Source organism: Gouania willdenowi, chromosome 14 (genome assembly GCF_900634775.1).
Source record: "Gouania willdenowi chromosome 14, fGouWil2.1, whole genome shotgun sequence".
NCBI classification, from domain to species: Eukaryota; Metazoa; Chordata; class Actinopteri; order Blenniiformes; family Gobiesocidae; genus Gouania; species Gouania willdenowi.
The window spans coordinates 16,907,874-16,920,707 of NC_041057.1; the positions used below are offsets into that span (position 1 = coordinate 16,907,874).

The following is a 12,834-nucleotide window of genomic DNA, read 5'->3' on the forward strand; positions in this document are numbered from 1 at the left end:
CCTCACAGGTGTGGCATATTATGATGTTGATTATTGCACAGGTGTGCTATAGGCCGGGTCTAAGTTCAGCTCAGGAAAAATGGGAGTAAAAAGCAAGTATTGTGTTTATATTGTTGTTGAATGTAGATACACCTGCAGTTTTAATTCCACAAAATGGACCAAAAGCTGGAAAGTGACCAATCTGACAACCCCTAATATGAAACTCTTGCTGCTCAAACTCTAAAATCAAGAGTTACAGAAACTGAAAGTCATGCTTGATGCCAATATCTGATCATTCCAGCATGTGTCAGTGATGTCATAGACCCTGATGGTGAGCCATGTGAGCCTAAGCCCCGCCTACTCCAATTAATCCACCTTCAAACCAATCAACGCTCACCGTGCACTCCATCTCCTCCGGCTCTGGTTTGATCTGTACAGAAGGCATGTCTTCCTCCACTTCCTCCTCCTCTTCTTCTTCTTCCTCCTTCCTCTTCTCTTCCTCCTCCTCCCTCACCCCCAAAGGCTGCGTCGCCACTTCCTCCTCTTCCTCGTCTTTCCTCTCCTCCACTTCCTGGGCGGCCGGCGGCGAGGACGACAGCGATGGCTGTTGGGTCGAGACGCGGTTCTTGGCCGGGCTCTTCTGCTTCTTCCTCACCGCACTCTTCTTCTGCTTTGGAGTCGACTGGCACTGAGGATGAAGAGGAGGAAGGTTAGAGGAGGAAGGTGCTGAGCAGATGAGAGGGACAGGAAGGGAGGAGGGGGTGGTAAAAGGTAGAGGAGAGGGGTGAAAAGGGGGAGGCTGAGGGAGAGAGCACGAGGGGGGGATGGGGACGAGAAACAGAGGGAGGGAGGGAGGGAGGGAGGGAGGGAGGGAGCACAAGGTGAAGGAAACTTCCAGGGAAAGGAGGGAAAGTGGAAGGAGCGGTTTAAGGGACCAGAGGAGGATAAGGGAGGAAAAAGAAGTGAAGAGGAGGAGGAGCAAGAGGAAGCAGCTCAGCAAAGCAACACACACACAGAGTTACACACGCACAGCAGCTTTACCTCCTCTACAAACATCTGCCCGAGCAGCAGGCCTGACACACACACATGCTCCCAACGTTCAGGAGGAAACAGAGAGAACGAGCAGAGACAAAAGGCCTGGTCCTTGAGCCGCTGGTGTGGGAATGAGAACCACAGAGAAATAAGTGAGAGAAGCTCAGGGAGGAGTAACTGTGGACTGACCCCTCCCTCCTGTTCAGCAGGCAGGCTGACACACCCTTTTCTGGAAGCCACACACACACATAGAGGGAGGGAGGGGAGTGTTAAAGTAGAGGGACTACACACACACACACACACACACCCTTTCTCCTCCTCTGCGTCCCACTTTTACCCCCATGTCTCCACTTCCTCTCTGTCCAACAACAGTCGGAGTGAATTCCAAAACATCAAACCCTCCTGTAAATCATCAACCTGTGGCTGCCACAGCTCCACACACACACACACACCCACACACACACACACACACACGCACACGCACACGCACACACACACACTTCTGCAGAACAGAGGGAAACTTGTGAACAAACTCAAAGTCTCCATAAAGCATGTTTCACACTCATACAAGTTCATTATTTGTCTATTTAGAGCAGATATTAGCAACTGGTACTTTCATGACCCCAACAATTAACAAAAAAAAAATACCCAAAAAGACACAAATACACAAAATGACACCAAAAACACACAAAACAAATAGAAATTATTATTATTATTATTATTATTATTATTATTATTATTATTATCATTACTATATTTTAAAATATGGCTTAATATTTGATTATTTGTTTATTTTCAAATGAATTTATTTCTTTTTTCACCATGTTTTCATAATCTATTTTTTTAACTGCTTCACAATATACACTGAAAATACAAATGCAACACTTTTGTTTTTGCTCCCATTTTTCATGAGCTGAACTCAAAGATCTAAAACAATTTCTATGTACACGAAAGACCCATTTCTCTCAAATATTGCTCACAAATCTGTCTAAATAAGTGAGCACTTCTCCTTTGCAGAGATAATCCATCCCACCTCAAAGGTGTAGCATATCAAGATGCTGATTAGACAGCGTGATTATTGGACAGGCGTGCCTTAGGTCACAATAAAAGGCCACTCTAAAATGGCATTTTATCTATTTCTACCCTACTTTTCTCGTTAAGTGCATTTTCTATATTTTAGTATTACATTTGTATATGTTATGTATGCATTAAGCATGCAAAATGGTTGAACCCACACCCTTCAGGCTGCGATGCAACCATGAAAAAGCCCAAGTAGAAAGTCTAAGTTGTGGTTGAAGCACATGTCTTGTTATATATAGTACACTGGACCATGTAAGGGTGTATTTGTACAAATACAGAGTGTATATGTGCAATTGTGGGTGTAAAGTTTGATGACATTGCAGCTGCTGCTGAGAAACACCTTATTTCATCTCCATCGCAGGAAACTAGTCCCGACCCGTCGTATGCAGAAGCAGAAGTTGTGGTTTTGAAAAGTCTCTTCTTCCTTGCTGATCTTCCTCATCGAGCTCAGCTGATTGTGACGTGACGAGCACCCATAAGGGTCTTAGCTTTGACCGCATCATTTATAGTGTGCAGTTTGCAGCTAGACAAAAAGACACAACCTCAGCTTGATCCATGGCGGACTGTGGTTTAAGTACAGAAACAGGAAGTGAAACTGGATAATTTAGCATGCATGTTTTTACTGGTATGTTCTCACGCTCAAAAAGACATTTCTGACTGAAAAAAGCCTTTTAAACAAGATGATAGTTCATCTGTTCTATTGGCGTCAAAGCCAGTATTTCTCAAATATACTACGAAAAAAACATAAGAAAAAAGAAACCGTAGAAGTTTGACGTCTCAACACAAGTTATAATGATGTAATCTAATTCTTTTTATAAACTGTCAAATTATTTCTAAATTCCGGTCTTTGTAGATACATGACTGTCCAGACAAAGGAGGGAATCCATGACAAGATCTCAATGGTCAGAATCCCAACCGTGAAAAGCCCAACACTTTATTAGAAAACAGACAAAATCAACTGTTTCAACACTTTACCAATATAACATGTCAACTCTAGCCCTAACCTGTGACAGGACATAATCCCAATGAACCACAATGTTAATATAACCATTACCTGAATGTTTACCCTAACCCTAACTCTTCCTGGGCGGGGCCATTGTGTACTTCAATATTAGACTCTGTTTGAGCAGGAAATGTAGACCCAACATGCATAGGACCCATGTCACTGAAGAGCTTGGTACAACTTTAAAGGAAGAAATCAAAGAACAGACACTTCCTAAGGAGAAAAATATGAAAGGGCACAGGGCGAGTGTAAAGTGGCCCAAAGCTGCAGCCTTGATCACCCTGTAGCTGGCCACCTTTGATGAGGGTGTCTAGTGTTAAAAAGGCCAAAACACCCCCTGGTTCAAAGGAACACTACTGATGTGTCCCAAAATGTACATCCTTCCCATATCAGGGAAATATAACCTCATGTTATCACCATCTTTTGGCACAAAGGAACATCACGTCCCCTGTTTAATGATTCTTCTGGGACTGTAGTTTTGTCAATTTCTCTAACACGGTCTGATTTTCTCCCATTACTGGAGCAAACTTTGAGTTTTTCTCAGGAAACTAATTGTATAGATCACAGAAAGTTTATATTTGTCAGATTTAAATGCCAAAGTTGAGCTACAAAAATCTATGTTTTGTTAGCATTGTGAGTAAGATTTATTTGACAAAATGACACATAATGGGGCCTACAGTGTGAATTTTATGACTTTCAGCTGCTGCTGAAAGTCATGCTTTTTAGCTAACTTTTCCAGTGTTGCTTGCACTCCTGTTCCAGTCACGTCCTGCTGTTTACTGCATTGTTGGACCCGTGAAAGCAGGCAGAGCCTCCGAGCTGCTGCAAGCCGACATGTGACCCGGCCCTCGTGGATTCCTCAGCGAGGTGGGGCCTCGACCAATCAGCCTGGGTGTGGCAACGCACACGCACACATATGCGGAGAGGGCTCACACTGCTCTCGCAGGCCCTATTGTGAGAGGACAGAGCTCCCTCTGTGTCTCTAAACAAAGGTAAGAGCAGCTTGATGCTTCACCTACCCCCCAGCTGGCAGCCTGTGCACAGTCAGTGGTCTGAAGTTGCACCAAATTACCCAGAAACTGTTCAGTTTAGACACTTTTTGGTTGTAACGCTTCAAATGTAAAAACACACACACACACACACACACACACACACACACACACACAACACACACACACACACACACAACACACCACACACACACACAACACACACACACACACACACACACACACACACACACACACACAATGGCAAATGAAGCCAGAGAAATCAGCTATAAGACAACTTGGATTGTTTACATTTGATGGAATGATTTAAATCAACAAAACCGGTTAATTAAACTTCCTGTGGCAGAAATGTTACATTTTGTGTATGTAAAACCCTGTTTTCACATTTTCCTCTACTTTTTCTAGCTTTCTCTATTATTTGCTCTCATATTGTCCTCTACAGTGACTAAAGCAACACCTACTTCACACATGCTCATGTGTTGGAAAGCATCTCTGTCTATATGCAAATAACCACGCCCGTTAGTTTGTTATTGGAAACCTCTTCTCTTTCGCCTTTTGCACCTCAATGCAACACCACCATACAAATATTGGGGTTATTTTCATTGATATAAAGTAATTGGATTGCAAACATTTTAGAAATCAAGCAGTTTGAAAAAAACAATTAAATAGATAAACATTTAAAGAATTTTCCACCCCCAAAAGAGTTTATTCAGCTTAATTTTAAAAGCTGATTTCCCTCCGTATACTTTTCATTACACAGCAGTGTTGACAGTGACATTGTTGAGCCTTTACAGGAGAGCATCGCACCATCTTCAGATGGGAGGATTTGTTTTGTCTGGTGTAAGGGGTCAAAAGCTGACGCCGAAACAAACTGAATTCCAGGAGTGGTCATTCAAGGAAGTGTTTGTGGGTTGCATTTAAAATAATACAGGTCACAATGCGCTGTATCAGGAATGCAACAAATGTGCATTTGTTTTCCATTTTTCTACTTTGAATAATGCTCATGTAGAAATACATTTATGTTTTTCTTCCAAAGAAATTGGTTAGAATTTTCTGTTGTATAGTTAAAATGTAGCTTCAATCAAATAAATATATATACTGTATTTTGTCCAGTTACTTGATTAATCGATGGAATAATAATAGAATACTTAATTACCAAAATATTCAATGCTTGTTGTCCAACTGTTCTCGTTTCAATCTAGGCTTTGTGTTGGTGTTTGAGGTCAAAGTGGTAAACTAGCCGTGGACCTGTTATAACTGATTTTAAACTCAACTTTATCTAAAAGACCCAGACTGTTAAAACGAACAGTACAGGCTGTATTTCATACATTGTAAAGGTTCATAATCTCTGCAAGGTGAATTTGTCCATTTTATTTCAAGGTTGAGACCAAAATATCATATTTAGGTCTAAAGTTTACACAAATGCTTCAAAATAACTGAACATCTGTTTAAAAATTGCACGCACATCTTTCCCAAAGCAACACCGAATATTATACACTGTGTAACAACTAAAGATCAAAGCAAGCCTACCCGTAATACCCTGGCCTTTGGTTAAAGCTGGGAGGAGCTTGGAGAGCCTGGACAGAGCCAAATACATTCAAACCTTTTTGAAAATGAGATTTAAACATGACTGCGCTGCTTGGAGTTGTGCTTGTGACACCCAATTCACAGCTTTGGAGACACTGAAGCAAACACTGGGAATCTTCTGCAAATCCAAGTTGATCCACATGTGCTCACAGACAAAGCAGTAAGGTAAAGCAGCGCGCGCGTGTGTGTGGAGCAGCAGTAACAAGCAGTCATAGGGAGAGTGCATGTGCATGGTGTGTGTATAAATGAGGAGTGGCGTGGTGTGTGTGTGTCCAGCCCGGAGGAGGGGTCCCACTGTGGAGTTCCAGGAATAAAACAGGGCGGGGTGGGTGTGACCCTGTCAGCCTCTGATCCTACCACAGGAAGCCGGGGTGGGGGAAGAAAGAGACCAAGACGACTGAGAAAAAGCAGCAGATTTTCTAACCCTGCAAGAGACATGGCGTGCTGCAAGGGAACGTTACACTGATGAACTCACATATGTCACAAAATGTCAACAAAACGTTTATCAAGAGAAGAACTAGCTTGGCTTGTAGCAACTTTGGAAATAGGACGGAAAGAACTATTAGTTTGAGACATTGAAGATATATTAGAAACACAATTTAGGGCAATGTAACCACAACCTGATACAAACTTATTGATGCACACAGATATCTGACCTCTTCGGTGATTGTCTTTTGTTATACATAACCTTTTAAATGACAGCAATAAGACAAGACAAGAAACAGAACAAGAGACAAAGTAGGCAGAACAAGGACAGAGACACAACGAGATAAGAGACAAAACAAGAAAAGTGACTAAAGACAAGAGACAAAATGAAGTAAGTTGAAAAACAAAAGTATTAAGGACAAGAAAAGAGACAAAACAAGAGACTAAAGACAAAAAAGAGACAAGATGAAGTCAGAAAATGAAGGCATGAAAATAGACAGGACTGGAAAAATAATAATAATAAATGATACGAAACTACACCAACGAGGATAAAATAGGGTAAAAACTAAACAAGACAAATGTGTTCAAGACCAAGACACTACAGGGCAAAATGTGATACATTAAAACATTTCAGACAAGATAAGATACACTAGGATAAGAGATGAGGCAAGATGAGAAAATAGTATGAAAGTAAACGGGTCAAGAAAAGAGAAAAGTCGACAAGAGACAAGACGAGATCAGACCAGAAAAGATTAACTTAGTTAGACAAGGTAGAAAAGAGAAAAGACAAGACAAATCCATCCAAGAACCAGACACCACAAGGCTGGATAAGACAGAACCAGTCAAGTCAAGATGTATATAAAAAATGACATTAAAACAGACGAGTAAAAAAAAGAGACGAGACAAGGCAAGGCTCATGGATAATAATGGCTCAGTGTGTTCATTAGGTTGAAACCTGAGTACATTACCTAAGATAATGCCAATATGTGGCGTATCCTTCCTGATGTGTCCCACTGAGGGAGTCTGACCTCCAGCAGGCCAATCCCAACATTTCTATTTTCATCTGACTGAGTGAGAATTGAATGCACTGCTTCATCCTCACAACACTCAACACACCAAGTCCAAAGCTACAAAGACCAGGATGGGCTTTCAAATGCATTCAGAAAAACTTATTTAAAATAATCTAAAATTAAACATGGAAGGGCTTTGAAGACTGATGGGAAATATGATTGAGATGTAAACAAAACAACACTTTGACCAGCACAACACTAAGGATTTGAGAAAGTTTAAGAAAATGTATGCTGTAGTTTCTGGACATCTGCGTCCAAAATGCCACTTATAGGATCGTAGAGGCAACAGGGTTTTTTCTGCATATAAAGAGTTGACATGGCAGCCACTTCTGCCTCTCGCCTCGTGTACATGTTTATAACGTGGTTGGGATTTGTAACTCCAATCAGAGCTCTACGCCATATGGGGCTGCTATCAACTTTGGTTACTGCTGACCTTCTCCGTATCATGCCAGCAAACATCATCTGTTCAGGTCTTCTTGGAACGTGTTCCTCCATGTCTACTTTGGCCTTTCCCTCCTTCTCCTGCCGCCCTCAATTACCCAATCCATTGCCACGCTTGCTGGTCATTCACTCACCAATTGCAGCATGAATCAAACAACAGCTTTGCCTTTCACCCATGAAATCCCCAGGTGTGGTTCAGGGGCATCGCTGATGGAAGACGTCCATGCTGGTGATGTTAGATACTCTGCCCATATCTTACAGACATACTGTATGTTGCACCAGGGATTATCACAGAGATGTGGAGGTGTAGCTCGTTGGCTAAAGATGACCATTTGTAGCTGAGCCATTGGTAGTGGAGGTACAAACATCCAATGAAATTGTGGCAGGAATGTCGCTTTTAAAAAGTTTAAAAACTTTGTTTTTAGGTACATTTCTCATAACATTAAAGTATCTTGGGCCTGGCAAAGTGTCTCCAAATATAGTCGCCCTTGCCTTACCCATGGTGAGTTTCATAACGAACAAGGCTCCAGTAAAGCAACACATTACAGCCGAAGTTGCATTCCAAATTTGAGTAAAGGAATCCCGAAGGTATGTAACTACAATCTGTGCAGAGCAGCAGTCCACAGTTACTAATGCTTATATTAAACCAGGTTCAAAATTGTCGCCATTAATTTAATCAAACAAAAACTTGATTCATTTATAAATATTGTGGGATGGTGGGACAATAGTTTGGACCGAGCAGTTTGAAGAGTTCAGCCATCCTAGAGGAGCTCAGAGTAGTGCTGCCGCTCCTCTACAGACGGTAGTTCCTTCATCTGGTTGATGATGCCCCATCGTCTCCCTTCTTTAGAGGTGTACGAGGAATGGCAAACTGGAACAAGATCCAAGGAGAGAATAGTTGAGAAGATGGAGGAAGAAGGAGAAGATTTTCAGTGCAGCTTTGAAGTTGATGCATCCTGATTGCCTTCCTCTGAACGTACTCCAAATGCACTTTTGGGAAACACGAAGAAAAGAAGAATTGGAAAATCTGGCGTTTAAATTAGGGTTGTATATCGGTGTCAAGTGAAAGACAGAGAGCAGTTGCAGACGTCATTTCTGTACAGTGTGTGGGAGCAAGAAAGACAGAGTGGGACAGAAAGACTATCTGGGTCAGCGCTGCAGCTCTCGCCAAACCCCGCTGGCCCTGTGAGCGTGCATGTGTGTGTGAGCATGTATGTGTGTGTGAGCGTGCATGTGTGTGAGTGTGTGCATGTGTGTGTGAGCATACAACTGTGAGTGTGGGGGTAGGAAGTTGGTCGTAGTTAGCCTTGCTGTGCCTGAGCCTACAGGGGTGGCACATGAACACAGTTCACGCACGCACGCACGCACACACACACACACACACACACACCACACACACACACACACACACACACACACACACACACACACACACAACACACACACACACACACACACCACACACACACACACACACACACACACACACACACACACACACACACACACATAAATCCATTGAAAAACACAGGCACGTTTGCCCTCTTCCTGCCTTTACATGACTGTAAAATACAACCTGCTGTTTGACGCACGCAGACTGAAACCCAAATAAAAGAAGTCGGATTTTCCTTTGTTCTTTCCAACTCGGGTTCAAGTCAAGTTCAATAGACTGCCGATTCCTCCCGACGCACCACAATTCAAACACGGGATCATCATTCATCAATGAACCAAACACCAAAGCAGTCTAACCTGATGTTCATCCATAGAGGCGGATCCTGGAATGTCAAGAATCTTTGGTGTATTTGGGGGAAATCCCACAGAAAACTAGAATCTACGTCCGTAACTGTGGTGAAGATGAAACAATATAGTCAATTCAGTTTTTTATTTGTTGCTTCTGAGACTGCTGAGGTTTAGCTGACTGTGCAACTGTTTCCTGGATGGAGGCAATTTCATCAACAGAAAAAAGGAGGGTGGCTAAAACTAGGTCTAAAATGTATGATATTTCTTAATAAATAGAATAAATATTACAAAAACAAGGTCGAATTTGTCTTCAATACCAAAACTTATCAGAACTAATTTTTATTCGATCAGTGGCTAATTTTGAGGACGGTTGCAAGACATGATGTATCAGTTGTCATCTCTGTCTAGGAATGTGTGACTATTCAATCAGGGCTTCTCAACTGGTGGGTTGCAATCCAAAATATGGTCGCACATTCATTACAAGGGACTAGTTTCATGGTGATCGCCGTGTATGACAGCAGAGATACTGGATGTCCCAGAGGAGACAATGGAGAGGATATTCTTGTGATTCAGAGGAGAAAAATGCCACCAGAAACGTGCACGATGGTAGATCCAATACAACAGTGATGCGTCCCGACCAGTCCACAAAGAAAGGCGCTGACTCATCCTTTCTGAAGATCTGATACTGTGTTGTTGTCGTTGATTTCAATTTATTTACTTACTTATTGTTTAATTTTTAGTCTGTTCAATTTTTTGTGTGTATATATACACAATGTGTGTATGAATGTATTTTATGTGTTTGTGTGCAGGTATACACTGTGGTTGTTTTATTATTATTTATTTGTGCTTATTATTTATCAAATGGACAATAGATAATGAGCATTTTATTAAATATGTGAGGTTGTAGCCTACAGCACATTTTTATCTCTCGTTCCTTGGCAGGTTGAGGTGAAACTGTAAGCAGATACAAATATTCAAAACCTTAAGTTATACAAATAAATATATTGTAAGATATATATATATATATACATATATATATATATATATATACAGCTATCACAGTTAAGACAACAACTTCAAGTACAGTGTCTAAGTCATGAGAATGCTGATAGTGCTTGTTATTGCACATCCTAAGGTAATATTATGAACTGCTGTAAAATATATTTATTTAAGAATATTGGTTACAATTTTGCCCTAATAACAATAGTCTTTAACAGAAGTACAAACTTTACTCTCACATTATAGCTTCTGTCATAATACTGTGCTGTAAAGCCAACACTGAATACATAACTGCCTTAAAAAAAAAAACTCTTGTGTAATTATTTAATAACAAAACATACACAAAGGCGTCACATATCCAGGTGCCTGTTTGTCTGACACCCAAATAATTAGCAAACATTTCACTGAAGTCATAATCACAGACTCAGACGCTCCTTTGTTCCAACTTCCAACCATTATCATCAGCACAGCGGCAGCAGCCCACTGTGATTACATCCTGCTCTGTAACACACTCACTCACAGGGTTAACCAACATACAATCAATCACATCTGCACACGTTACTTTCCATCTTTTTGATTTACCAATTTCTATATTTGGGGATTAATAAAATGGCTGCTTTTAATTCCACAGATCAGTAACTAAGCAAAATTCATTAATGTACAGTTAAGGAGAACAACCTGACAGCATGTAGTGTGTTGTTGTGTTTCTATTGCACTTTTTGAGTGAATTTGAAGTAGATTTTTTGTTATAAAACAGCTAATAACAGTGTTGAGTGAAGGAGAAGGAAATAACTACAGCACAGGCTGTCAAAGAAACAGCGAGAGATGTGGAGGAGATGTTTTTCAGGTTCAGAAATGTCATATGTGGCGTTTCTCAACTTAACTGTTAAACAGCTCAAGGCCAAATTGGCCTTAATGGATTATTTGGATCTAATTTGTACATTTGGTCATTTTAATTTGAAAGGAAAAGTAACAAATCAGAAGAGAAGCTGGTAAAGTTCATGGAGGTCAATTCCTTTTGGTCTCCAGCTGAGAGTCAAAGCATTGCACAACTTGTGTAACTGGAGTCTTCAGAGCTCGCACGCACACGCACACGCACACACACTCACACACTTCAGCTTTGACAAACCAGAAGAGCCCCTCTCGGGTATGGAGAATACGATTTAAAATTACGCAAACTTCAGTGTGAGCATGATTGTTTCAACTGTCCTCTTCCTCTTACAGAATACCACACACACACAGAAACATACACACACACCACAGCTGAGCCACGCCTCCCTGTCTCCTCATTTCTCCTCCCCTTCTCGACCTTCTTTACTTTCTGCCACTGTGTCAGAGTCGAAAAGGGGCGGGGCCTAGTTAATTAGTAGCCAGTTGGGTGGAGGCTGGTGAAATATGGAGGGATGGCAATGTTTTTCACAAATTAAGAGCAAACTCTTATGTATTTCATCACACACACACGCACACACACACAGTATAATCTTTATAATTAAAAAAAAAATCCCTAAATATATATTTATTAAAAAACTTTAGTGACAAACTCTAATACTTCGCAGCACTCAGATCTGTTGTTATTGATTTTGTTTGAGTTGTAGTTGTTAAAATGTTTTGTTGGTGTGATGTGATTATTGTTTTCATTGTATAGTCATTGTGTAATATGTTGACCCCAGAAAGAATAGCTGATAGCTTATGCTTAAGCTAAAGGGGATCCCAAAAACAAACATATATATATATATATATATATATATATAGAGAGAGAGAGAGAGAGAGAGAGAGAGAAGTATAGTATAGTAACTCCATATATATAGTGGTATATTTGTACACATATTGCTTTATTTATTACGGACACCCCAAGAATTAATGTTAAAGCTACTTTTGCGCACGTACAACATCTGATCCTGATGAGACGTAATAAAAAGTGGGCACTTACTGCTCTATTAATGTGTTTTAACTGTAAAATGACCCTGTAGTGCTCACTGTCTGACCTTCAATCACACACACTAGTCTAAAGCTACAGTATGTGATCAATAACAAATCACATGTCAACAGTACATTTGAGTATATAGGCATATACGTGTGTCGGGAAACGTTTTTTATTGTTGCCTGAACTGTTTTTTAGTTTCTATTTATTCACCATAAAAACAGCAGAGCAGTGACAAGATGACAATTAAAAGTTTGCTTTTAAACTCAGTTATCATCAGCCACAGGGACATCAAAAATGTAAAATGTGAACAGTAAACATTCACCTAAAGCTATTTCCTGCTGGTAAAAGACTAAAAACCGACCAATCGGATAACCCGTATTGTCACAATCTCTCCAAAATGAGCACAGGACGCCTAAAAAAATTCACAAATATCACAAGTCATGAATAAGCTAAGCATCATGAACATGACATCTCAATTATCTTCACTCAAGAAGAAAGCTCAGACCTTTGTGTGCCAGCGTTGTCAAATCCAGCAGGTCTTTA

The 12,834-nt window shown here is 40.7% G+C and overlaps 1 protein-coding gene across 4 annotated transcripts in view; it reads right to left on the reverse strand.

The window, feature by feature from the left end:
* klf8 (Kruppel like factor 8) overlaps positions 1 to 12,834 on the reverse strand; it is a 75,556-nt gene that overhangs the window by 39,203 nt on the left and 23,519 nt on the right. For 2 of the 4 annotated variants that reach the window (XM_028466404.1, XM_028466403.1), the window contains exon 2: positions 377 to 667. In XM_028466404.1, coding sequence (XP_028322205.1) covers positions 377 to 667 — 291 coding nt within the window. Of the gene's footprint in view, positions 1 to 376; positions 668 to 1,020; positions 1,145 to 9,204; positions 9,308 to 12,834 lie in introns of those variants that run through there. The other 2 variants (XM_028466407.1, XM_028466406.1) reach the window with 2 other exon arrangements.